The 27,506-nt window shown below is 46.7% G+C and overlaps 1 protein-coding gene across 10 annotated transcripts in view; it reads left to right on the top strand.

The window, feature by feature from the left end:
- Window positions 1–4,820: 4,820 nt before the first annotated feature.
- LOC118616024 (core histone macro-H2A.1) overlaps window positions 4,821–27,506 on the top strand; it is an 81,184-nt gene continuing 58,498 nt past the window's right edge. For 5 of the 10 annotated variants that reach the window (XR_004956518.1, XM_036241360.1, XM_036241361.1 and 2 more), the window contains exons 1-2: window positions 5,415–5,523; window positions 16,006–16,210. Coding sequence is in view for 9 of the 10 variants with exons in the window: in XM_036241360.1 (XP_036097253.1) it covers window positions 16,039–16,210 (172 nt within the window). In the remaining variant the exon portion in view is untranslated. Of the gene's footprint in view, window positions 4,840–5,356; window positions 5,524–6,411; window positions 6,431–16,005; window positions 16,211–27,506 lie in introns of those variants that run through there. The other 5 variants (XM_036241355.1, XM_036241359.1, XM_036241356.1 and 2 more) reach the window with 4 other exon arrangements.

Raw genomic sequence — 27,506 nt, forward strand, 5'->3', positions numbered from 1 at the left:
TACAGACCCTCCTGCTTCCTACATACACCCTAGGATGGTTTTCCTTGTTTCCTTTGTTATTCTGCATTAAGGGTAAATACTCACCTGCATTTCTCCAGAGAAGGGCACTAACTGCTTAACAAAGAAGGGAGGGGTTGGGGGTTGTTTCAAGGGAGGAAAAGTGTCAGAAGTCAGATATTGTGGCCCATTGCAGAACAAAGAGAGAGAACTTATCTCTGAAGTAATCAAGGCTGGAAGAAGGCTGCACCTGCAGAGAAGACTCAATCATCTGTCCCATGGAAAAGGAAAAGCATCTGTTGGTTTGGGGGGCGCGAATGGTAGGGAGAGGATTACCAGAGGCTTTCCTTCCTGGGATCCCCCACTGCCTCGCACAGACTCACTCCTCTTGGCTTGATGTGTGTTGATCAAAAGCTTAGGAATTAACTGGAGACCCACTCTCTCCCTTCCACAAACAAGGTCAAGCTAAACCAAGGGACATGGTGACACCTCACTGTTTGACTCTCAGATCATCAAATGACTTGGAGAACACTTGGGGTGGGGCAAAGAGGTACCGGGGAATTTCAGGAATACTCGGGCCCGCCCTGCCCACTGGCCTTGCTCTGCCCTGAATTCTCTGGAGGGCCACTGGCTACCTGTGTTAAAGCTCTTAAACTTTGATCCAGGAGTTCTACTTCTTTTTTTCTTTCTTTTTTTAAAATATGTTTTTATTGATTTTTTTTAGAGAGAGAGAGGAAAGGAGAGATAAAAACATTGATGTAAGAGAGATACATCAATTGGCTGCCTCCTGCACACCCCCCCCCTGGGGATCCATCAAGTCCGAAACCCGGGCACGTGCCCTGACTGGGAATCAAACTGGGACCTCTCGGTTCATGGGACGACGCTCAATGCACTGAGCCACGCTGGCTGGGCAGGAGTTCCACTTCTAAGAACTTATTCTCAACAGTCAGATGTCCACAAATGTGTAACTATAAGGATATTCATAAGGTCTTTATAATAGAATTAAAAACAGCCTGAAAGAAAAAACGACTATAACAAGGAACTGGGTAAACAGGTGATGGTACAGCCTCAGGATATTTGGTACAGTGGTTCCCAAAATGGGGTCTGCAGACCCTCCAAGGTCACTCAGACCCTTTCCAGGGATCCACCTGGTCCAAAATGTTCACAATAATGCTAAGACATTACTTAGCTTTTTCACTATCTTAATCTTTGCCCCAATGGTGCAAAAACAAAAGTGGGCAAAACTGCTGATGGATCGGCACAGATCAGCACTGGCACTAATAATCATGTTATTCTTTATTGCCAAGCACTTGCAGAAAAATAATCTAACAGTTTCACTTAAGAATGTCTTTGACGAAGCAGTAGAAAGTATTAGTTTTATTCAATCTTCACCTATCAGGACACATCTTTAAGTATTCTATGTGACCACATGGTAAGTATGCATGAAGTGCTTCTGCTAGGTGACAAACTAGAATGGCTGCCTTGAGTAAAAGCATTTGTTGTTATTGCATTGGGCTAAAGTTTCTGCCTTTTTCACAAAACATCATTTTTCTTGAAACAGTACATTAATACTTTTGTGGGCCCTAGACACCTTTACCTTTGTGGGCCCCTTCCTCTATAACAAGACATAAAAATTACACTTTATGACTGCACTGGTATAAAGATAAATATATTAATTAAATTAAAATAAGTTATTCAATGCAATAGTGTTATCAGACAGGGAATCTCACCCTGTTCGGGTCTGCCTAGGGCCAGCCCATAGTGTGTGGGTTCTTAACTTCATGTAGGACACATTTCACAAGTCTAGGTGACTTTGAGGGTACATTTATTAAAGCTGGGAACAATGAAACAAGGGAGGGCTTAGCACAGAAGAAGCAACAGGAGAGCACGGGCTAGGCTCCCTTAGCTCCCTGGGAAGTCAGAGAAAAGGGGGCCTTGGGGACAGGTTCAGAGGGTTAACCTGGGACAAGCTGCCACTGCTTATTGCTCCCCTGGTTGCAGGTCTCATGGGGTCCCTTAGAGTTTAGGAGCTGGATGTCTGTGGGGGAAATGGGGGGTGAAGGGGAAGGCATGGGTATGCTTCCCAGAGGGAAGAGCGTGCACTGGGTCCTTTGTCTTGAGGGTTTTTATCTCTCTTGCAGGTGGGAATCTTAGAGGAGGTCTCAGGGGAGGGTTTCAGCAGATTATTCATCAGTTTTCCGGGTGTGCTCTTTCAGGATCCTGGTCTCTACTGATTGGTCAATGCCAGGGTGGGGGTCATTAGTCATTGCAGATGACTAATGACTGGTTTTGCTGCTTTTCTGGGCCTGGAGCTGAAATACAACTGAGGCCTAGATGTTATCTTTAGGAAGGTGACCTTCTGTATCAGCTGTAAATTACTTGGCCAGTTCATTCAGCTATTGGTCTCAGTCTCCCCATTCTACTTGCCAAGGAATTTTTCTAGCTTCTTACTATCTTGCCTCAGTACCAATGCAGGGGTGTTTGTTTATTTGTGTGTGTGTGTGTGTGTGTGTGTGTGTGTGTGTGTGTGTGTGTTTAATGGAGGAAGGGACCCATGAAGGCAAAAATACCTAAGGCCCAGGTGTGCTGAGGGGTGGGGATTGAGGATAGGAGGGTGGAGCTTTCTGAAGAGAGGTGGAGACAAGGCCTCTGCACTAAACAACTCACGGGGACAATATTCCTAGTGAATTCTATGAGAATGGCACACTGAGGAGGGGCATAAGGGGTTGCGGATGGCACCAAGATCAGCTCTTAGAGAACTGTGGACTCTAACCCAAGGGCAGTGATGCATGACAAACGGGACAAAAAGACCCACTCAGAATTGGGGGATGTGGGGAGGATAAATGGAAAGGCTCTCTTCAGTTCTTAACCATGAGAGCTCAGTTCCCAGACGAACCTGGGTGTGAATCCCAGCGCCAGCTTGCCCTCTCTGTGATATCAGGCATAATTCTTGGTTTCCCTAGTGTGTGGTGTCTTCATCTGTAAAATGAGACATAGAAATGTCTCAGAAATAGTCTGCCTGCTGAGGCTGTTGTGAGGGTGCAATGATGGCATGTATATGACCTGGCACATGGTTCGTGTGCAATAAGATGGAGAGAAAAATTGACCTTTTGAACATTACCCACTTCCAAGTCACCATCAGAAACCAATGCTAGGGTGGAGGTGAGTGAGTTACTTCTTGGTCCCCTAGGGTTGCAGATTGACATTTATTGGACAATCATCCTCTGAGTCTGGCCTTGGTCATCACTGAGGACCTGGGGAAGAAGAAGCTTCAGGTCTTTCCACCACCAGAGCACCAGCAGGCTCAGGTATCTCCCTCTCTCCATACAGGTGGAAATACATCTAGAATGTTGCTCTTCCTGGGAAGGAGTCTGGCATGGGCCTGACACACAGTAGGTGCTCAGCTAGTGTCAGGTGAGTGAATAAAAGAAGCCTGGCATCCTCCTGGCTTGCTGTGGCCCACAGAAACCTTACCTGGTGGCTGGTCCCTGCAGAACCGAGGGGTCTGCACAAGGACCCAGGGAAGGACAGAGCAACAAGGCAGGTGGTCTGTGCACCTTCCTATGACACCCCTCTGCAGCTTTCTTCGGTGTGAGAAGTTCTTCACACATCCTTAATGCTTTATTTTGGGACACATCATTTCTCCAGTTTCATCTCCTATAACTCTCCCTTTCACTCATTCCACTCCAATTTCACACTCACTATTCCTTTCTTAAAAATAAAAATATTACTGACATATAACACTGTGTAAATATAAGGTATACAACATGTTGACTTGAAACATTTATGTACTGCAATATGATTATCACTTTAGCTTTAGTTAACATTGCTACCCCATCACATAATTATAATCTTTTGTGTGTGGTAAGAACATACTCACTATTCCTTGAGAATCTCAGAGACACTTCTGCCTCAGGACCTTAGCAATTGCTGCTGTTCCTCATGCTTGGAACCCTCCTCCCTGGGATATACACATGGCTTGCTCCCTCAATTTCTTCAGGTCTTTGCTTAAATGTCACTTTCTCAGGGAGATCTCTAAAATGTGAAACTCTACCCCACTTCACACTTCCTATCCTCCTTCCCCACTTTATTTTTCTCCACAGCATTTATACCATCTACCACATCATCTCTTTTGTTGATTGTGTTTCTTTATCTCCCTAGACTGCAATCTCCAGGAGGGCAGGGAATTTTGCCTGTTCTGTTTACTGCTTTATCTTAAATTACCCAAATTGGTGCATCGCCCAAAGTATCACTTCAGTACTTAATTGAATCAACGAATGCATAAGTGACATGTATTGGATACTGCTTTGCAAAGTCCGGTGTAAAACACCATGGTGAAAGGAAGAGGTTACCACCTCTGCTCTAGCGAGCAGCCTGAGGGCTGGGAGGGGTTTCCTGGGAGGGGAGGCGGTACATTAAACCGCTCACCAATTCTGCTGGGTATTGTTATCTAAATTTGGTCCATAGCTGGCAGCTCAGGTGGCCTTCCCCTCCACACTTGGGCAGGTAGAGAGGAGGGGATTAGAGGGAGGGTCCTATTTAAGTACCCAGGATAGGGCACTAACGCTTTGCGGAGAGAAACCTAAGTTAGGGATTCATAGATGGTCTTTAAAATGGCCCCTCCTCTTTCTGTTTGGCTGCAGTTTTTACACATGTGTGTGGTGATAAAGAATCGCTTTTTACATTAGTGAATCCCAACTGGGTTCAATCGTGAACGTTTGCTCAGTCTAAGTAGAAGGAGCTAACAGGTTTCGTGTGCAAAGCAGGTCCAGAGTTCTGGGGGTCATGATGAAGCACCCTAAGGGAGCCGGATGTGCAGTAGTTGGTTCTGGGACAGAAAAGGTTTGCTGGGGACTTTTATCTAAAGACAGCGGGGGGCGGGGGAGGGGGCTCTGAGGTGCGCGGGAGGTTTGCATTGGTTGGGGAGGGAAACATAACAGCAATTGTGCCTCTTTCCCTGGGCAAAAGGGAAGGATTCTAGAGACGAGACAGCAAAAGACCCACGCTGAGGGCTAGGCACACAGTAGGCGCTCAGTAAGGGCCACTCGAGAGAGACACACAGGCTGGGACGCGCTGGAGAAGCAGCTCTGCCGGGCATCTCTGCCCTGGTGGACACGGCGTCCGGCGTCCAGCTCAGCGCGAGGTGCCTAAGGACAGAGGGCCGGACGCCAGGGCGTCGGTGCAGCCGGGGACAGACCGACGCCGTCCAGCGGAGCGAGGAGAGTCCCCGCGTGCGTGGCGGCTGGGTTGGGGTCAAGGCCGGGGCGGCGCGGAAGGGGTGGCCGGACACGCCGGGACGGGATGGGATGTGACGAGCGGCGCGCTGTGCATTGTGGGAATCCCGGGCCGCGGCGACTGGTTCCAGTTCACTCGGCAGCGGAGCCGGGCAGAGGGGGCGAGCGCGGGGCGTGCGGGCGGGAAGCGAGGAGGCGGGCGGGCCAGCGAGGAGCGCGGAGAGAAAAGGCGCGAGCGGCCCAGAAGGCACAGGCCGAACACCTTGCTGCCGCCGCCGCCGCCGAGCCGCCCGTAAGTGCCGCGCGGGCCCCTCGCCGCGCGCCCCGTTCCCGCTGCCCGGGTCCGGCCGCCGCGCTCTTCCGGCCGCGGGTGCCTGGGAGCGGCCCGGCCTGGTGCGCACCGGGAGGCGCTGGCCGGCTCGGGCCGCCGGGCTTGGCGTGGCCCACGCCGGGGCCTCGCGCACGGTGCCTTCCCAGGCCATGCCGGGGCCGCGTGGGATTCCCTTTGGTTTTGTTCAAAAAGCAAACCCGGAAGCCAACTTCTCGCAACCGCGTCCTCCTGCCCGCGCACGGGCGCTTTTGTGGGGATGAGACAGTTGCGGCCCCTTTCCCCGCGACCCTTCCCGAGGTGGGCGGGCAGACGGCTCGGCTGGAGGCTGGAGGCCGGAGGCGGCCCCGCGGCGCTGCCTGGCGGGCCTGGGCCTGTGCGCCCGGGAGCGGTTGTGCGTGGAGTTGGACATGGTCAGGCCCCACCGGCCCGCGAGTTGCCGGCCCCGGCACAATAAGTCGGGCAGAGACCCCGGGAGTCGTGGTATAGGAGCCTGGCTCTATCTGCTGGAGGGCGAGTGGGGTGGGGGATATTAGAGGACACTCGGGACTGGAGCCAGGCTGGGATGGGGAAGGAGTAGTCCAAAGACTGGCCGGAGAGGGGCCACGGGAACCCCCCTGCACTCGCCGTGCTCTTGATGGGTCTTTTGTTTGCTTTTCGGTTGAGAGTTTTTTAAGGGTAACTCCGGAAGGCTGCAGTCTCCTGCTGTGGAGAAGGCCAGGAGGGAAGAGACTGGCTGGGGGTGGGGTGAGGTGGGGTGGCGAGGCGAGGTGAGTGCGCAGATACTGCCGCCAGGTCACCTGACAACAGGTGTGTGGGTGGTGGACTCCACCTCCACTCTTGCAGGGACCACAGATCACTCAAGGATCTTGTGAGTAGACTGCTTGAAAGGTTCTTTTAGACAAGATGTTAGGGAAAATATTCTTGAGTTTGAAAGTGAGAGGCTTCTGTAGAAACAGCTGAGACAAACCTTGAATTCAATAATTACAATGCCCATGAAGTCCTTGTAAGGTTTTAATGATTTAATAAACAGCTCATAAGAATAGACAATTAGAGAGGCACTCCTGCTAGCTTCTCTTTTTTTCCACCTTTGTGGTTTGAGGTTTTACCGTTAAAGTGGGTGGGGGTGGGGGAAGTGCTTTGTTCCAAGGCTCCCTGCTCCAGGGCCTCAGGGGAATTTTGAACAGCTTTAGATTTGAGTGAGAGGCTCCAATGGTAAATTAGGTAGAATCCACCTACTGCAGGCCACCTTTAGGGTACTCTCTGCTGTCAGAGCAGTTATTAGTCTGAAATGGACACCTCATGCTGCAGTTGGAATTAATACCCCTTGTACACAACTTACCAAAGTTGGGCAGTGGCATCTCAATCTTGCACAAGATGCTGTTTGAGATATAGATAGATGGATAGATAGATAGATATGTTTGTAAACCTGTTTTATCCTTGGGGGGAAATCCTCAAGATGTTAAATTTTTCCCCAACAAAGTTTTAAGAGAGTGGGAAATCTCTCCAGTCTGTCATTTTGTTTTAACCTGTTCTCATTGTAATGGTAATAAAGGTATTAAGGAGGAGGGAAGGAGTTTAAAGTAAGTAAAAGTTGTTTGAGACAGGGCCTTTAGAATGAGGAAGGGATAGCTCACATTTTATCAAACTTTGAGAGTTGTCTAGAACATCACATATACAACTATAAGTCACTGGTTCAATCCATACCAAATGGGCCAGGGAGTGGTGCATCTCAATCTGCTGTTTCTTCTGGCCCTGGAGATGGCAGAATCCTGAGAGCCCTCATTCCATCCCAAGAGAGGCTTGGAATACATGTATTCTGGGACCTGCCTGTCATACTTGCAGAGCTAATGCTGCCCTGTCATTTAAAGGAGTTTATTTAAATAAACAAAAGAACACACTGGAAACCCTAAGTTGACAAAACCCAAGAATTTGTGGTGTTCATCAGAATTGCAGTACTCCCTAGTTCTCTTTGAGTGTGCCTTTCGATTTGTGTTGAGTTTTTTAGAGCTCTGTTTTTGGCACATGGGCTGGGAAGGGGCAGGGATGAGTGGGGTATATACAGTTTCTATGGGTTCTCCCCACTTTCTGTAGCATTAGAAATATGTTGGACCTCACCTTAGCTCTCATGAGGGAGCCTGAGTGGTCAGCTCTTCATACCAAAATGTTGTATAGGTTGTTTGCTTAGCTCAAGCCTGCCAGATCAATGTCTTTCAATAAATATTTCCTGAGAATTAACTCTGGGTCAGGCACTGGGGACAATAGCATGATCAAGAAATGCCCAGTTTTTTTCCTTGGAACACTGACATGCGGAAAAGACAGGCAAGTGGCCATTGCAAGGTCAGCGCAGGAGGCCACAATTCTCTCATAGTGGCCCCCAGGACGATAACCTAACCAGGAACAAGCCCTTACCAGGCACAGAAAGGCCAATTAGGAATTGGCTGGGCAAAGGAGGGCAGGTTGAGATAAGTATTTGAGGCCTGGGGAACCACATGTGCAGAATCTTAGAACAATGAGAAAAGAGGTCATGCTGGGGAGCTGCCAGAGGCTCAGGACAGCTGGATCCAAGAGGGGAGTCAGGTGAAGTTATAGAACCCAAAGGGCCAAATCACAGAGGATCCTGATCAGAAACACGCTGAGGGATTTAGACTTTAACAGTAGTGAGAAGCTTTTGAAAGCCTACTTTTGTCCCACCCTGTGTAGTGGTGGTTCTTTTAGTGCATTTGGGGAAGCACACCATGGAGAGGGTTTGCAGAGATGAAATCTTAATCCCAGACTAGTTTTCTGCAAACTATTCCCTGCTTGTGGTGAATAACACTTGTGTTTGGGTTTTGTTTTTTCCCGCCACTAAAAATCTAACACGTGAGGGAGATACATCTACTGGAACAAAATGCGGTTTAGGATTTATTTACTACCTTAATTTATCCTTCAGTCCCTGTTTGCACTCCCTTGCTTCCCTCAGGGTAGACTGTAAGATCTTTAATTATCTGGCTCACTTTATGTTGTAGTGTTTTATGAATGGAGAGAGATGTTTTTTTCTGATTGGCTAGAGTACCAGAGGTCTCTGTTCTGAACCAATCAGAGTGTAGCTTGTGAACCCCAGCTCTGTGAGTGATAGTTGTGTGTAGTATATCCACATGCCTCTGGGGACATGACAGCAGCAGCACCGTTTATCATTTGGTATGATAGAAGTAAACAGAGGAGAATGTTGTGAATAGGATTAATATCCTACGCTTCAGAATTAAGTGTCTCAGGTTCGCCTTCATGACTGGAGTTGATGGGAAGGTGACAAATGCATGTGGACATATGGGCATTTATCCAGCTGCAGGGAAAGGATAGGGCAGTAGTCCCTCAGCCACAGTGACTTGAGCACTGATAGCTCAAATTCCTTCATCATCAGGAGCTGGAGATAGGGATGTCTGATTAGCAGCTCCCCAGTAGTTTTAGTCAATATTCGTTCAGGATCAATATGCACACATTCATTGCTTAGATAATAAAAGACTTCACGGTTGACCATTTCAGTGGTTTGGTGAGTGCACTATTTATTTAAGAGTATTTTCTGCTACAGCTTTAACAGAGGTCAGCCTCTTACGGATGTGAGAAAGGTAAGTATTTTCCTCTGGTCTGTTACTGAGCTGGTCTAGTGGCAAGAAGAGAGGTCTTTGGAGCCATAGAATTGTGAGGGAGTCGGAAGGCCTCTGTGTGCCTCCCACCTCAGGTATCAGGACAGTGGTGGTATTCCTTTCCTGGGAATCCCCAAAGTAGTTCCAGAAGCTCTTTGGATTTCGAGGGTCTGAGCTTTGGGATTAGCCAGGTATGTGTATATGATTGGTCCCAGAGAAGGTCCCCAAATGGTATCCCATTTCCATGTCTCTGAGTACTGTGGCTTTTGGAAATGCCACCCTCATCTTTGTTAGGAGAATCCCATCCACAGTAAATGCCAACTCATCAGTGATCATCCAGCCAGCATTTGAGAGCCCACCAGGCAGCAGGCAGAGATATAGTGGTAAGCAGAGCTGACTGGTCCATTCCATCAAGAAAGACAAGGAAATAGGTAGTGATGATACAAGGTAACAAGTGTTAAGGGTGGTAGTTGGCTTTAGAATGTCTATATAAATTGGATCTAGAGGGACAGTTAGGTTAGATTTTCCGCATGTCAGTGTTCCAAGGAAAAAACTGGGCGTTTCTTGATCATGCTATTGTCCCCAGTGCCTGACCCAGAGTTGATTCTCTAGAATTGCATTTGCAGAGCATTTTATAGAAGATTGAGAAAAGCAGTTGAACATAGTAAAGAATGGTAGTAGGCCTAGGGACATTATAAGGGATTTTTAGCTGGATTCAGGGACCACAGCAGGAATGTCTACTGAGCAAACTGGGAGCAACTCAGCCTGGTGGAACCCTGGTTACTGGAAAGAGGGAGGGATGGGCTGGAGGTCAGCACGGTCTTGTGCACAAGGCTGGAGCTGGGCCTGGGCTACCCCAAACTAGACTGTGACTGGGGTCCACAAGGCGGGAATGCAGAGGAAAGAGCTTTTTGATAGACATGCATCACCAGAGAAGGTGTTGGGACGAGGGATTATCCTGGACAGAAGGCTGGAGAGAGAGTTCCATACTGAGCGAGTACATGTGCCAAAGACTGGAGGTGGGAATGAAGGTGGTTTGCAATGCAGTGAGGAGCCTGTTAGGGTGCCCTGTCGGGGAAGAGTGGAGTGATGTGGTAGGTAGGTAGGTAGGTAGGTCAGTAGGTAGGAAGGATGGCCCTTTGCCCTTTTCACTTCTATGGCCCCTCCTAGTAGTAGAGAGCTTTTAGGGTTTTTTTTTTTAAAGATTTTTATTTATTTATTTTTTATCCTCACCCGAGGACATTTTTCACTTTTGGTTCAGATATAGTGGGAGGGAGGGAGGGGAACAGAGAGAGAGAGAAACATCGCCGTGAAAGGTACACATCGAGGGGCTGCCACCCGCACGACCCCAACCAGGCCGGGGACAAACTGCAACCAAGGTACATGCCCTTAACAGGAACTGAACCTGGGTCTCTCTGGACTGCAGGCCGACGCTCTAACCGCTGAGCCAAACTGGCCAGGGCGAGAGCTTTTAGTTTTCATGCCCATCTTATTCCCGGGATCTTCACAGTTAGGCTTCTAACTAGTCCTGTGCTATGAGGACAGACATGTTGTCCAGGTCATGTCTCATTTGTGGAGGGGCCTGTGGTCAGAGACTTGAATCTCCCTCAAGCCTAGCTTATCTCTCTGTACAGCTCCTCTCCAACAGTGTGTTTCTGAGTAAGCTGTGGGTTTCTGCAAACAAGGTTCCTGTCTGTTGTGATTGATTTATAGTTGGAGGAGTTGCAGAGATAAAGACCACAGAGATCCCTTCAGGACCAACCACAGAATCTTCATTTCCTGGCCTGATAACAGTAGAAAAGGCAGCCAACCTAATGTGTATGAACATAATGCAATGAACGGAATACCTATCACTGTCTTCAAAGCATGGGGGCTGCAGTGGTTCTCAACCTTCCTAATGCCGTGACCCTTTAATACAGTTCCTCATGTTGTGGTGACCCCCAACCATAAAATTATTTTTGTTGCTACTTCATAACTGTAATTTTGCTGCTATTATGTCTTAGGCAACCCCTGTGAAAGGGCCGTTTGACCCCAAAGCGGTTGCAACCCACAGGTTGAGAACCGCTGCTCTACAGGGATGAGGGCTTCTGGTGGTCCCCTGGATGATGGGTCCAGGAAGGAAGAACACAACTTTGTCTGTTTGACAAGAGCATATTGCTGTTTCTCCTCTGAGCAACATCTGTGCCCTGAAGAGAAGCTGACTACATCAGAAGCCACTTTTTCTATGAAGTAGAACTGTCCATCTCTCAGAAGAGGCTGGCTGTAGAACATGGGTAAAACAGGGCTCAGCAGGCTTCGGCTGGTCATCCAGACCCTGGCTTCAGGGTCAGCTTTCAAGTTGGTTTGTCATGTGACAGGGGCTGGCTATTTCCTCTTTTCTTCTGAACAAATAAGTAGAGGACATTTCTCAACTTCTCTTGCAATTAGATGTGGCCATGCGACCAAGTTCTAGTTGATGGATCATGGTCAGAAGTGGTGTGCCTCTCTTCCAGGTCTGGGCCCAGAAAACCTCCATGTGTTTTTCTCCATGGCCTTTTCCCTTCCATGGTAACCCTGGAAATTGTGCATGGAAGGATAGGAGTGTGGATCCATGAATCATGCTGTGGAGAAGCACTGGCCAGCCATGGAAACCCACTTTGGACTTTTCATAAGTGAGAAATAAGCTGTAGGGGCTTATTTGTTATAGCAGCTAGCGCTCTCCTCATCAGTACAAATATCCAATGCCAGTTCTTTAAGAAGGCAGCCTTTTTTTTTTTTTTTCATCTTATGCACATTGTTGTCATTTTTATTAGCTTTACTGAGCACTCAGTGGTTGAGTGTCAGGTCCTTATATGCATGTTTTTTAACTAATTATCTTATATTCTTATATACGTGCTTTTATTCAACTCTTTGAGGTCTATTCTGTCATCATCTCCACGTGACTGGTGAGAAAATAGGCTCAGAGGACTGTATCAGGTGCCTAAGAACACATAGGCTATAGGTGGCAGAGCCATGACTTGAATCAGGTCAGTCTGACTTTGGAATTTGAGTTGCTAACCACAGTACTCAACAGACACTCTGTCACAGCCCCTCCTCTTATATCCCTATAGCTATTCATATCTGCATGACCCTTTGAAGAGCAGGATGGACCTGCACATTCAAGGGTTTATCTGGAGACTGCAAGCCTCAGGGTGATTTTCCCACACATTACGGATGTTATGAGGCTGCATGGCTTAGTCAGAATACTCATAGCTGTGGCTATAGCTTGGGGATCTGTAGTTAGAATTGCAAAAATAACATGGGGAGGGATGAGCAATATAATCTCTGCAGTATAGGCTCCTTGGGCAAGGGATAAAGACTTAGGGCTGGTTTAATGGAGAGGAGTCAGCCTCAAATGAGGCATGAAGATGTTCTTCATTCATTAGAGTGGCACATGAGGGTCCCTGAGTTTTATATTTAAGAACATGAGCTAACTGCAGTGCCTGGCATCAAGTAGCTTGCAATGCAGTTGAAGAGAGAGGCACACAGGTATGTGCCAGGATATGTGCTATGGGAACACAGGGCAGAGATTCCCGTTCATGGTCAGGTCCAAGAAGAGGGCTTGTGTAAGCACAGTTCAAGTTGGCAGGAGGACAGAGGGTGTTATGGACAAGAGAAACCACATGTGTAAAGACATTCTGGACATAGCATCACAGGTCAGGAAGTCAGGGCCAGCCCGGGGCATCTGAGTCCAGGTGGGGTGTCAGGAAGCAGTGCTGCGAAAGTAGTTGAAGGATGCTGTTTGTGGCTGGCTCAGGGTGATGAGGAATTATCAGAGTGGGCAAAAATTCTCTAGTATCCATAGAAAGAGACTACTGCTGGGGAAGTAAGTAGGTCAGAAGTAGAGCTGAACCAAGGTGGGGGTGGGGTGAAGAGAAGGGAAGAGGCTTGAAAAGTTATGGTGGTGGGTTCAACAGAGCTTGGCTAATGATTGGGTGCTGTGGAGGTGGGCAGAAAAGTGGGTCCAAGTTGATTGTGGCTTGGTAGTTTGATACATGATGTTGCTACTGATGGGGCTGAGATACCCAGAAGAGTTCAAGGAGCCCATGGGACTTCCAAGTGTGCCCTTGCCACAGGTAATCAGAACAGCTCTGGGGCTCAACAGCCAGATATGCACTAGGCTGGAGATCTGGGAGTTACCAGCATGTGGATAATGTAATGGGTTTTGGCTAGAGACAGAGGGAAGCACCAGGAGCATCACTTTTAAGGAATAAGTGTGTTTAGAACTTACCCGGTTCCTGAGTGCTAATGGCTGCGCTCTCGGGCAGGACAGGGGTGGCCCCTAGCATATCCATACAGGGCCACCTGGAGAAAGAACTGAAGTCTGTGCTCCAATAAGAACAGGGCTGAGCTGCATTAATTATCACTGACCACAGGCCTCTCCTGAAAGAGGGGAAGCATTCAGATTTGAAAAGCTCTTAGTCTAAAAGCATAGAGTTGATCTGTGAAATGGTCTGAGAAGCATTTGTAGAAAAGCAAAAAACTGCTAGAAAACCCAATGACAGTTTTCCCTGAAAACACACATGTGCACACATGTATACACATACCATTCCCTGCCCAGAGTGAGCACAGGCACCTGTTTGCAGGGAGTGTTTTTAAATGGAGCTCATTACAGCAAGAAATGGAGTGAACTAGTTGATTTAAAGAGCTCAGACCCTTCTGGAACCCTTTAGCACTCAGTGATCAATTAAGATTTGGTACCCTTTGATAGAGTGAAATACAGGGTTCTCTTCCCAGGGGACTTCAGCATCTTCAAGAACCAGGTCTTGAATCCCTTCATTCTGTTGGGCCTGTCAGCACAGCTGCCCACAGTGCCCAGGAATGCAGCTCTCTGCTGTTTTGGCTATCTCTGTCAGGCAGCCAATTTGAAATGATCTTAGGGGTCGGTCACACTGATGTTAGGTATGGTCCATGGTATGTCCCAAATATAGGGTTGGGTGTCAGAGTAACAAGGACTTCTAAGTCTGTGGCTTCCACAGTCATAGAGACATGGACTGGTGGAGCTGGAGGGGCCTACACACCATGTAGCCTAACCTGTTTACCAGTAAATGGGAGACCTGCCCATTTGGTTCAATGGTCAGAGTATAAATGTCCTCTAGGGAAGGCTTGCCTGGTACCCCAGAACGGGCAGAGGCCTCTTCACAGCCCCTTTCCCTGCACCCTGCACTGGCCTTTCACCATTACCATTTAACTGACTAGGGTCTTTTGGTGGCTCTTCCCCACCTGCTCCGCAAGAACAGGGACCACGCTGTCTTATGCACTGCTGTCTCCATTCCCCAGCATTGTTCCTGAAGTGACTGCATGGTGACTTGAATGCTTTTAGCAAACATTTGAGACCTTACTGTGTGGTGCTACACTAGGAGTACAGTCAGGTCAGACTCGAGAACTTCGAGTCTGATGGGAGAGACCGGGACATGTGCCTATCATGCTATTGTGTGATGCACATGGGAGCCCACAGTGTGGAGTGCCTGGATCTGAGCACTCGGGAGGGTTGGCAGAGGGCAGAAAACAAGCATGAAGGATGGAGGAGGTCCTAGCCAAAGCACGGCCACCACAGAGGAGGGCATTTGGGGAGATGACGTTCAACCACAAGAAGCACAAGGTAAAGCTGAATAGGTGTGCCAGGCCAAGGATCCTGACTTTATCTCGGGAATTGTGACGGCCAGGGAACACTTGAAGATCAGAGCCACGGCATATTCAGATTTGTGTGTACAATGATAACCCTGCCCATGGAGGGCAGGTGGATTAGAGGAAAGGGGAGCCAGTGGTGGGAGACCTTTTCAGGAGACATTTGTGATCACTTAGTTAAGATAGTGAGGAATTGGGTCCTGTCACAGTTGGGGTGGAGAAGAGAGGACCCTACAGAGGTGTTGAAGAGGGGACATCCTTTGAACTGAGTGGCATTTTGGATGGGAATGGGAAGAAGAGGAGGAAAGGAAAAATACTCTAAGGGCAGGCCTGTCCAGCAGACTGGAAGGGTCCAGGGCCCTTATTCTAACCTGGCTACCCACTGAGTTCTGTGAGCCATCCCTGTCTCTCACAGATGAAGGGTCATAAGGTAGAGACTCTGCTTTCATCAAAAATATAGGTATCTGGCCCTGGCCAGTTTGGCTCAGCGGTTAGAGCGTCGGCCTGCGGTCTGGAGAGACCCGGGTTCAGTTCCCGCTAAGGGCACGTACCTCGGTTGCAGTTTGTCCCCGGCCCTGGTTGGTCGTGCGGGTGGCAGCCACTCGATGTGTCCTTTCATGTCGATGTTTCTCTCTTTCTCGCCCTTCCTCTCTCTCCCTCCCACTCTATCTGTACAAAAAATGGAAAAAAATCCTCGGGTGAGGATAAAAAAAAAAAAATATATAGGTATCTGGCTTTAAAGCTTCATTCTAGAGGCAAGTGACATAGTTTTCTTTTCTTTTATGAAGACTCCAGCAAATTTATCAGCCCCTATCTGCAGTATATGAGAATACAATTGTTAAACAAGTGTATAAAACGTAGCCAAGAATTCCTATTTTATTTTACATCATGTGGCATAAAAGCAAGACACTTAAGAACAGTCACTCTCAGAGTAACCTTTAAATGGAAGAGGCTGATAAAATTGATGTCATGGTATAAAATGTGGGAAGCTGAGGCATTCTCTCTTCAGGGGCCACAGCGCTTCAGCGGAGAACATCAACAGGGCTTGGAGGGTTCAGCTGCTATAGGTAGTGGTATATGCTGGCAGGACCCGTTTCTTCCAGGGGCCAGAGTGTAAAGGGAAGGAGGGAATGGTGCTTTCCCAGTGATCCTGATGGTGTGCTTCTTGCTTCCATAGTGTACTGACTGATACAGCTCCAGGACCACCGCCATGTCCAGCCGGGGTGGGAAGAAGAAGTCTACCAAAACCTCACGGTCCGCCAAGGCAGGAGTCATCTTCCCTGTGGGGCGGATGCTGCGGTACATCAAGAAAGGCCACCCCAAGTACAGGATTGGAGTGGGGGCGCCTGTGTACATGGCTGCAGTCCTGGAGTACCTGACAGGTGAGTGCCCAAGTTGACTGTAACACCACTGGCAGTTCTGACAACTTTTTTTTGGGTTTCTTTTATTTTGAAACTTTTCAAACCTATAGCAAAGTTACAAGAATAGTACAATGAACATTGTCATTTAGATCCACCAGTTAACATTTTGTCCTCCCACCTCGTGTGTGTGTGCACGCGCACGCACGCACATGTATACATTTATTTTTGGCTGTCATATATTACATGATTTATTTTGAAATTCCCTCAACTGTCCTGATAATGTCCTTTATAAATTTATTTTGCTTTCTTTCCAGATCCAGGATCTGTTTCAGGATCATACATTGCACTTGGCTGTCTGGTTTCTTTAGTCTCATATAATCTTAAACAATTCCTTAGCTTTTTAAAAATTCTTTCATGACATGGATCTTTTTGGTTTTTGTTTGTTTGTTTGTTTTTTGACATGGACCAGGCCACTTGTTTTGCAGAATGTCCTTTAGTTTGGGTTAGTCTTATGCTTGGATCCAGGTTAAATGTTTAAGAGAATTGTGTAAGTGATGTTGAGTCCTTCTCTGGTGTCACATTCAGAAGGCACCCGGTGTGCCTTTGTTCCATCATTGGTGATGTTCAGTCTGGTCATTTGATTAAGGTGGTGTCTTCAGATTTCATCACATCCTGAATCATAATCTTTTACCCAATGGCTTTAGCATTCCCTGATGGTCTTACCTGAATTGGTTATTTCCATGGTGGTAAAAAAATTATTTTTCTATTTCTGTCATTTCTCCTGCATTTATTAATTGGTATTCATCTGTAAAGAAAAGCTTTCCTTCTACCCATCCCTTTTTATTTTTTGTGCTATCAATGTTCATGGATTTTTAAAATTTAGTGGATTACGCACTATCATGTCATTACACATTATGATGCTCAGATTGTCTCAATTTTTGACCCTCGAGCTGGTTCTTGTGTCCTTTTGCCATGTCTCCATCAGTTTCTATACATTTCCTTGCTTTCTGACATCATGAGATAGTCTGGTCTCACCCTGGACTTTCCCTGCCTCAGTCTTGGAATCAGGCAGCTCTCTGGAGGTCCTTGGACCTTTTCACAGATAAAATCTTATTGGTCTTGCCCAGCTGGTGTGGCTCAATAGTTGAACATCAACCTATGCACCAAGAGGTCACTGGTTCGATTCCCATTCAGGACGCCCAGGTTGTGTGCCAAATTCCCAGTGGGGGACATGCAGGAGGCGGCCAATCGGTGTTCTCGCTCTTCCTTCCCTTTCCTCTCTCTCTAAAATAAAAAATAAAAATTAAAAAAAAATCTTACTGGTCTTATTGGTAGCTCCATAGCATTTGTGGGAGGCCAGCTGGACAGGGATACCACCCCCATTTTAAGGGATGAGAAAACCAGCCTCAAAGCATAAAAGGACTTGCCTGCATATAATCAGTAAGGACTTGAGGAATGTCCCATATCCTGCAGCCCTTTAGTCATGCTTTTACTGCTTGTTGTTCCATACACCATCAGCTTTGGTGGCAGGAAGGGATGCCGTTGATTCTTACCACGCAAGGTACCTCTTCCAAAGTTTACAGTCAAGTAGCAGAAGAGCTACATCGCTTCTTACTTTCCCAGGTTTCTTAGTAAGGCAAGACCAAGGGTTCCCCCAAGAAAAACACAGTCATAATTGGTATGCCATAGTTGTGAGGTGTTTGCACATATTCCGGGACTTTTGACCCTCTGCTTGTTGGAGACTCTTCCAGGTGGCATGCCTGGTAGCATGAGCTAGGCACGATTCTTCTCACTATTAGATATGGAAACAAAGGCCCAGAGTTTCTGTGACACATGCTGGCAGCCATCCAGGGAGTCCAGGGATGAAGTCACTAGATAGAAATCAGAGGACATTTTCTAGTTCTAGCTTGGCAATTTATGTCCTGTGTGACCTAGAGTGAGTCACTTAACCTCCTGGACCCATTTCCCTATAACTCAGATGGACATAAGAGTCCCAATCCACCAACTCCAGGCTGCTGTGAGAGCCAGAGGGGCTTTGATCATAATGGGAAAGCTGGCACGATGTGCAAACCCTGCCAGCCCATGTTTCTTGTTTCCAAATGCCACAGTGCTCCTATCACTGAAGTTTTCATAGATACTGTCATCAGGCCAAGTACAACATTGGTTTCACTTATTTCATCAAGCTTCTTTTATTTTTAGTTTGCACGGCATGGGAGGGGGGTACTATTGCTTCATCATATCTGAGACGACTAGTGTCTGTGCCACACAGCAGACCTGTACATTTTCCTCGTCTATTCCTGGCTAACTCTGAAATTGAGCACAGTGCTCAGAAGGTCACTGTCAGTGAGTCCATTCTCATGGTGGCCAGAGACCTTGATCCTGTTTGCACCCACACCTGTCCCACTCTATGGTAGTGGTCACAAAGGGGAGTGGGAATGGTTAGGGCAGCCCATTACTAGAGCCGGAAAAGTAGCTTATGACAAATCCTTACTCTGCTATTAGCCAAGTCAGTCCCTGTTATACATATTTTTAAATTTTACCAAGGCCTTCTACAAAGCTATAGTTAGCTGAATCTGCACCATTTTCTTTGTCTGAACACAGTGCCGAGTCACTGGCATGTCCCCAGCATGGTGCTGGGCCTGCATGATTGGCACCTTGGGAGACACCCTGAACTGGTAGTGCTGTGCTTGGTCACTGCTGTCATTATTTCTGTCCTGTGGCCTGATGATGGGATAGGAGCTGATCTCTGGGGCCATGGCTAGTAAAAACACTGCTCCTTTTCACCCCCTAAAACAGTGCTGCACACCCACACTGACCGCTCTCAGCAGATGACCTGCCTGGAGCCCCTGAGGCTGGGACGTGAGAGCACGTGGATATTTGGAAGTCCTGGGCATCTGTCCACTCAGAACTTTGGTTTTGGTCCTTGAGTGAAAAGGAAAGGTTGAAGAGCTCTCTATTCTGCTCTTTGTTTTTGTTTCATTGAAGACCCTTGAGCATTTACTGTGTGCCAGGCACCATGCTAGGCTCTGTATGAGAGCACAGGAATGATGAAGACAGAAATTGTCTCTGCTCCCTGCACCTCACATTTTAGTTGGGAAAAAAGAACCAACCAACCCAGATGGTTACTGACTTTGATTAAGTGCCATGGAGGGCATAAACAGGCCAAGGGAGGCCCAGGCAACTGGGGGCCTGGAGATGAACTGGCTCAGGAGGGCTTCTTTGAGACCTAGAGAAGAAAATGTTGCCAGCCAGCCCTGCGAGAGCTGGGAGAAGGGCTCTGCCATCTACTCATCTGTGCTGGATGTACCTACGGGGTACCACCCAGCCTCTTCTGAGAGCTTGGGGGAAATATCAAAAGAGGGAGAAACCAGGGTACCAGCCCTTAAGTAGCTCAGAGTCAGTCAAGAACGTGGCCCAGACCTCTTGCTCTAACACAAGGCATGTGAGGGAAGTACCACCCATTTAGCAAGCTCTCTCTGAGAGTTGCAATGTGTTTGGCACTGGGATATAAGCCAGAATAAGACTTATTCCCTCCCCAAGGAGCTTTCTATCCAGGGACAGGTACAGGCAAGAGAAACTTGGTGATGATGCAGGACCACATGTGTTGTGAGTAGGTGTCAGGAAATGTCTCCTGGAGGATGCACGTTAACCAGTTAACCAGAGTGCCCCGTTTGTCTAGTTGTCACCTGAACGGTGTTATGGAGGGATTGTTTTCCTGTCTGTAAGGCCCAGACCCTTATAGGTGGCATAGATAATTGCAGTCATAGTCATGGGGGTGTGCAGCACAAGGCCATTTTGGAATGCTGGGCCAGGACTCCTGCCTTCAGAAGGCCCCTGTGGGGAGATGAGTGAGGGTCTGGATATGGGGGCTGCTAATAGGACTGCTGAGCTGCAGGGCCCACCTAGCCCTAGGTGGCTCTAGAGTAGAGAGCTGAGATCTCCTTGGTGGCCAGCCCTGGGGGACACTTGGAGTGCCATGATGTTCAGTGGAAATCAGGTAGAGGCAGTGGTGCTCGGTGTTAAGAGTGTGGACCCTGGTGTCAGATCTGCCATTTCTTAATTGTGGCTTTAGGCAAATTACATCTCTGAACTGTGGTTTCATTATCTGTAAACTGAGGCTGATAGTAATTGTTTCACAGGGTTATTATGAGGCCAAAATGAAGATGCAAGGGAAGAGCTTTTCCATGCCGGCACAGTGTACATACCCACATGCTGTTATATCAGGGTTAAAGCAGAGAAAGGAGTCCCCAGTCATCCCACCCTGGCTGCTGAGGTGACTGGGGGTTGCCCACTTCCCTTAGGGATGGTGATGGGAGCTGTCACTGTCCACTCCACTCATGTGTGTTGTCCTTTTAGTTGGTCAAAACCTACCAGGCCTCACCAGGCACCTACAAAATGTCTTGGCAGCTTCAGGCCTACTCCTTCTGGTGTGCTTCAAGCTGTCTCTTGACTCCCCTTCCTAAAGCCTGTATCAGACTCACCACCAAGATGTCCTGTTACCAACTCTGCTGTCTTGTGTCAAAGGCCACTTCTGTCCTGAGCTCATGGTACACTCGTGGAAACTTTGAAGGATTTTCCAGTTAGCCAAGAGCAGAGCATACTCAGCCCTGTGCCTGTGTTAGGGCAGAGCTAAGGCCAGACTAAGGCATAACAGTGTCTGAACAGGCAGAGCCCTCAGTTGCACCCTCCCCTGTGAAGCGCATGTGTTCAGGGCGGGGACCATGAAAGTGTGCCTCCTTAGGATCTACTAAGGCTGGGGTGGATGTGGGAAGGAAGTCAGGGCTTGTGTCTAGCTCTGAAACTTGAAGCTGGCATGTGTTTCTCCTCTTGGGTCCAGAGCCCAATCATCTGCTGAACTTAAAAGGAAAAGTCCACATCTGGAGCAAGCTTGAGTCTGGTGACCAGACAGCTTTCTCAAATCTCTGTGTGCCTGGCTCTGCAGCTGAGCTGGACTTCCCCAGAGCTCTTTCTGAGGAATGTGATGTCTGCTGTCTTCTCAGGGCCCAGGACTGTCAGCTTCATGCCATTTTCTACCCCCTTGGCCCTTGACCACCTAGCCTGGGGGATTATAGTAGCACCACCTTTTGGGGTTGCTGTGCAGATTAACATTGCATCACATGAATTTAGCCAGCATTCATAGTAAATCCTCAATAAATGATAGATAAAAATAAGTATCATGGGAAAACAGGCAGTTTCTTTGAGGCATCATCTTTGCCCCCATAGTACTGTGGCACTTTTTTCTTAACTAATGTTTAAAGGGAACTCAACTTTTGTTCAGGCCTCTTTCTCCTGTGCCTAGCACAGCACTGCATAGTGCTGGAAGGTGTAGAAGGCGTGAACTAAGAAACACATGGCATGGCTTTTGTCTCAGTGGAATTTCCATTGATGACGGGACATACAATCCCCTAGACCAGCAAGGGAATAAGCAGATCTAAGGGATAAGTTAGGAGTACTTGAGTCGCACAGTAGGGGGTGGGAGGGGTAAAGGAGAAGCCTGCTCTGATGCTCTCAAGTCACAGGTCTAAGGCACTCTGAGTCAGCATTGCTCAAATTGTGTTCGGCAGAACCTTGGTGTTTGGTGAAATTGAAGAGGTGGTACACCAAAAAATAGGGCTCTGTGGCTGAAGTGAGGTGACAGCAAGATTCACAATCCCTCTTTGGAGATGGAGATGGATATATGAATGACTTTGATGAGTTCCTCATTAAAGGAATTTGTTTTAGTTTGGGAATCACCAAGAAACATTTTTCTTTTTTTAAAACAGTTTATTATCCTTTTTTAAATTGTTTTTTAGAGAGAGAAGGTGAGAGGAAGGGAGAGGGAGAGATAGATAGAAAGAAACATCAATGAGAGAGAAACATTGATGGGCTGCCTCCTGCACGACTCCTACCTGGGATTGAGCCTGCAACCTGGGCATGTGCCCTGACCGGGAATTGAACCAGCGACCTCTTGGTGCACAGGTCTTGGCTCAACCACTGAACCATAACTGGCTGGGTGAGAAACTTTTTTTTTTTTTTTTTTACTGCAGGGCTTTTCAGAGCCTTTAACAGACTGGTGTCGCTGTGACTCTCCCAGGAAAGGAACTGTGATACATCATAGTTCCCAAATTTATGTCACAAAAGCCTTTCAAGAAACACCTTTAAACATTGTGCACAGTACAGTATAGTTGGCCCTCATTTATGGAGTTAATCAGTTCCAGACTCTACCGCGATAAATGAATTTCCACAAAGTAGGATTCTTTATACACAGTTGTCCCTCGCTACTTCACACTTTGACTTTCCTGGCTTCACTCTATCGCGGTTTTTTCAAATACTATGCTATGTTTGAAAAAACCGTGATAGAGTGAAGCCGCGAAAGTTGAAGTGCAAAGTGGAGAGGGACGACTGTATAGGGGACACTGTTATGGGTTAAGTCCATGAGGAATTGCACAATGAGCAGTGTTAATGAAGAAATAAAATTGAGAGCTACCATAAAGGATGAACTTTGGTTTGGCTTGTTGTGGTACAAAGCTTGACTCATAGATAAGGATCCTAGGCCTTCCTCCTCCATCCAGGGCCCAAGACACAGAAGGCACTTCAGTATTTGCTAAGTGAGGTAGGTAGTGCCTTGGGGAAGCTAAGCTGAGTCTCTCAGTCTCTGACTCGAGGAGGGCCTACCACCTTTCAGGCCTGTGCTACATACTGCAAGACATGACAAAAGTCCCTGCCCAAGGAACTTACCTTGGGAGGAAGTGCCTTTGGAGCCATTTTACTCAACCCCTGAGAGAACAGGCCTGGTTGCCATTCATCAGATCCCAAAAGATGTGTGATGATATCTTTTCTTTTTTTTTTTTTTTGGTCCAGAAACCCTGTTACATAGTCTGATCACACACCTTATTCTATCTCAACTTACCTCCTAGGACTTAACCCTGTTTGCAAAAATCAAATCCTTTCTCAGAGGATTTCTCAACATTAGAAAGATGCTCTGGCTGCCAGCTCTTAAGGTTGAATGTCTGACACCTTGTACTAAAGTAAATAAGCCCTCATATGCTGACCACTGTAAGAGGTCTACTGATTTGGATACCTAAGCTCTGGTCTGTTTAAAAACCTGGTATCACGGTTGTTACTGCATTTCCACCTCTCACAGGATAAGACTGGCTAGAGTTTTTTATTGTCTTCTTTGGACCTAATCCACAAATGATGATGACATTGGGGTTTGTGTATTTTTTTTAGTATGTTTTATTGACTTTTTAGAGAGAGAAGAAGAGAGAGAGAGAAACATCCATGTCAGAGAGAAACATTGATCGGCTGCCTCCTGTACACCCTCTACTGGGGATTGACTCCACAACCTGGGCATGTGCCCTGATCAGGAATTGAACTGGGACCATTCCGGTCCATGGGACGATGCTCAGTCCACTGAACTAAATAGGCTGGGGGGGATTTGTGTATTCTTAACTTCCCACTCCTTTTCAGTTTCCCCAAGCCTTGCCCCTGCCCATCCCCCTTGTTTCAGACCTTGGTTTTCCCTCTCCTTTCTCTTGTGAGTGACCAGAAACTCCACGGTCTTCTAGCAGACCCCTGGCATCCTGCCACATCAGGCAGCCCTGTCTGACGCTGCTTGTGTGTACTTCACTAACTGGTGAAGTTTACAGGGCCAGCTCCTGACCTGGGGAACAGGCCAGCTCCCCTGGGGGACCTTATGGTCATTTTCCAGACTGGATGAGGCCTAGCCCTTGTGCCTGACTGCATCCTGCAGTAAAACCCCAAGGAAAAGGGTGGTTGTTAAAAATACACCTTGCCTGGTTTGGCTAGTAAAAGGATCATCTTCATCCCAAGTTTCAGCTTGTTTGATTTCTGATCTGTAACTGGGGTCAGATGTTACATACCCCTTTAATGTTAGTCTCTGGGTCACACTCCATCCTGCCCCCATCTCTAAGTGCAGCAGAGCCTGCAGTTGGCTCTGTCACTTACCTGGCCTCTTTACCAGTTTCCTATCCAGGACACCCAAGTGTGTCCTGGACTCACACAGCTAAAAATAGGGCAGGATGAGGAGGACAGTCAGGCTGGTTCTGTTATTGGAGAAAAGTGTGGGTAGTCTTTCTCCATTGCTAGTGGGAGTGGGGTTCTTGAGGCACCGTTGAAATAAGCATTCCTATAGGCCCCCATGGGAGGAAAAGATATGGTAGAAAGCTTTATTTTGTGAAATTGCATTCCTGGGTTTCCAAAGTCTCATTTCCCTTAGTCCAAGAAGTATAGCTGGGATTTCACTAGAGCTAGAAGCAAAGCCAATATCCAGAGTTTTCTTTCCATGTGGCAGCAAGGTCTAGTTCAGGCTACCCGCAGTCCATTAGTCCATTGTGTGTAGGGGTGCACAGGGCTGTAGGCCATGTGGGTGAGTGCAGGAAAACCCCACAATCCTAGAGTGACACAAATCCCAAGAGCAGCAGGAAGAACAGAAAGGGAACTCCTTTGTTTAGGGGATTAAATAGTTCAAATTTATGCCCTTACAGTAGCCACGCCCATTCTGGCCAGTGACCTGTTCCCAAGTGTGACTGACAGGCAAGTACCTTTCTGACATCACCCCAACTTTACTGGGCATGCATCTGTTCTCCTCTCTGTCTACTCCCTTTCTCCAGCAATCAGTGGGGAATAGACTAGTGGCTCCCAGAGGAGTGTAAAGCTTTAGCTCTATGGTGAAGTTGCCCAAATAATATGCCTATAATATTTGGCCTTCTCTGTTATTAATAACTAGTTAATTACAAAAGTATCAGTTCCTTAATGCTTTGAGGCCCTCTGAATTCCTTCATCTCTTGCTAATTTGTGTGACTAACACTTCAGGTCAGAACCCAGCTGACTCTTGCTGGCATCTTCTTGGGCATTCATGCTCCTCTGGGGCCTTCAGCACCCTACAGTGCTCATTGTTCTGCAGAACCCTTCCCCAGCTTCATTTTCTTTTAAAAATAAAAACTACAGGAAAGGGAGGGCTAAAGATTTTAATGAGCCAGAGGGTTGCAACTAGAAAAAAATTGGATAAGGAAACTTTTAAAACAGTGTGCTGGGTACTGAGTGTGTACACACTGTATTTAAATGCATATTCCCTTTTGTGGTTATAGAAGTAATTTGTGTTTGAAAATTTAAAGAAGCTAGAACTCGTTATAATCTCACTGCCCAGAGATAGAACAGCTGGCACAGAATGCCTTGTGTGTGTCTGCGTACATTCATGAAACAGAGTTAGATTTTAATGTAATTATTACTTTTATTAATACATGCTATTGATGATCTTCATTGATAGCCAATCACAGAAAATCATCACCGTCAAAGCAAATCATGATCTTATTAAGGAGGTGCTCTCCACATACTTTACATTGTCCATCCTCCTTCAGTCTTCCATGAGGAAGAGATGACTCCATGGTAGATGGACGTTCAGGGAGTGCTTGAAAAAGCAGCAGTTTAGCATGAAGTGCCTTTAACATTTCCCTGATGGTATGATGTCAGATGGCCATCCAGTTAGCAAACCCAGGTGGGTCAGGTGTCAGGGCTTGAGGCTTGATCATGGAAACCACCTAACAGTGGACTCCCCAGTACTTCACCCCCCACCCGAGATGTGGAGGTGGCAGCACAGCTCAAGGGGCACTTCTCCCAGGGCACAAAAATCTGCTGCAGAGCTCAAAAGCTCAATTTTTATCTAGTCTTCATGCAGTCCTTCTGAAAAGCCCACAGTGTACCTGTGACCTGGGCCCACTTCATGAAACAGTGGCCCTGCTCTCCCTGCTCCCAGGGCTGGGGTTGCACTATAGCACTTGGATCAGAGAAACTGAAGGCCTCATTGCTTTCTTTGGCAAATATTTTCTCCCAGTCTGTGACTTGTCATCTTATTCTCTTAATAGTGTCTTTCACAGAGCAGAAGTTTTTAATTTGAACAAAGTCTAACTTACCAATTCTTTATTTCATGTATTGAGCCTGTAGTGTATCTAAAAAGTCATCACAAAACGGAAGGTCATCCAGATTTTCTCCTCTGTCATCTCCAAGAAGTTTTTATAGTTTTTCATTTTACATTTACATGTATGATTCATCTTAAGTTAATTTTTGCAAATGGTATAAGATCTGGGTCTACATTGATGTGTTTGCATGTGGATGTCCAGTTGTTTCAGCACCATTTGGTGAAAACCTCTCTGCTTTCTAGAAAATAAACTGTGTTGCCTTGGAATCCTCAGTGGTCAAGGAGTCTCTCTATTGCTTCACGATTTCCCTTTGAAGGGTAATATGCAACTTCCTTTCTGCCGTTGGGGTCTGCACATGTATAGACAAGTTCCATATCAAGAGTTCTGTTTTTGCTTGGCCCAGTGGAACAGCACACAGCACTATAAAACCTGCTTCTGGATTTAGGAAAGGAAAAAGGTGTGACCAAAACTAAGTATGCCTCTTTTATCTCCGACCTTCCATCTGGGATCACTTTACTTCCAACTGAAGTATATCCTTTAGAATTTTACTTAGTGAGTCTTTTGGTGATAAACTTTCTCAGGCTTTGGTTTTGAACATGTCTTTATCTCAACCTAATGTTTTAAGCTATTATTTCTTCAGTATCTCTGAGTCTATTCTAGTCTTTCTCCATATGGAACACAAGCTTATGTTAGTGTTTCAGCCTGTCTTGCATGTCTGTTCATCTCATTCATATTTTTTCATTTCTGTCCCTCTGAAGTTCCTTATGGTTTAATTGCTCTTTTTTAAATCATTTTTTATTTTTCAATTACAGTTGACATACAATATTATGTCAGTTTCAGGTATACACCCCAGTGATTAGACATTATTTAACTTACTAAGTGATCATCCTGATAAATTTTGCACCCATCATAGTTATTAGAATATTATTGACTATATTCCCTATACCATACTTTATATCCTATAACTATTCTGTAACTACCAGTTTGTACTGCTTAATCCCTTCACCTTTTCACCCAATCTCCCAACTCCATTCCCATCTAGCAACTGTCAAAATGTTCTTGTATCTATGCGTGTTTCTCTTCTGCTTGTTTGTTTATTTTGTTTTTTAGGTTAAATTGTTAATAGATATGTATTTATTATCCTTTTATTCATATTTTTTAATCTTTTTTTAAATCTTATTTTCTTCTGCTTTTTTATAGAAAACCCATACATTTCATCTAATACCAATTTGGTGGTTATGAACTCCTTTACCTTTTTTTTTTTTGTCTGGGAAGCTCTTTATCTGTTATCTGTCCTTCAATTCTAAATGATATCTTTGCTGGTTAGAGGAATCTTGTTTGCAGGTCCTTGCTTTTCATCACTTTGAATATTTCTTGCCAATCTCTTATAGCCTTCAAAG

Source organism: Molossus molossus, unplaced genomic scaffold (genome assembly GCF_014108415.1).
Source record: "Molossus molossus isolate mMolMol1 unplaced genomic scaffold, mMolMol1.p scaffold_m16_p_4, whole genome shotgun sequence".
In the NCBI taxonomy this organism is placed as follows: Eukaryota; Metazoa; Chordata; class Mammalia; order Chiroptera; family Molossidae; genus Molossus; species Molossus molossus.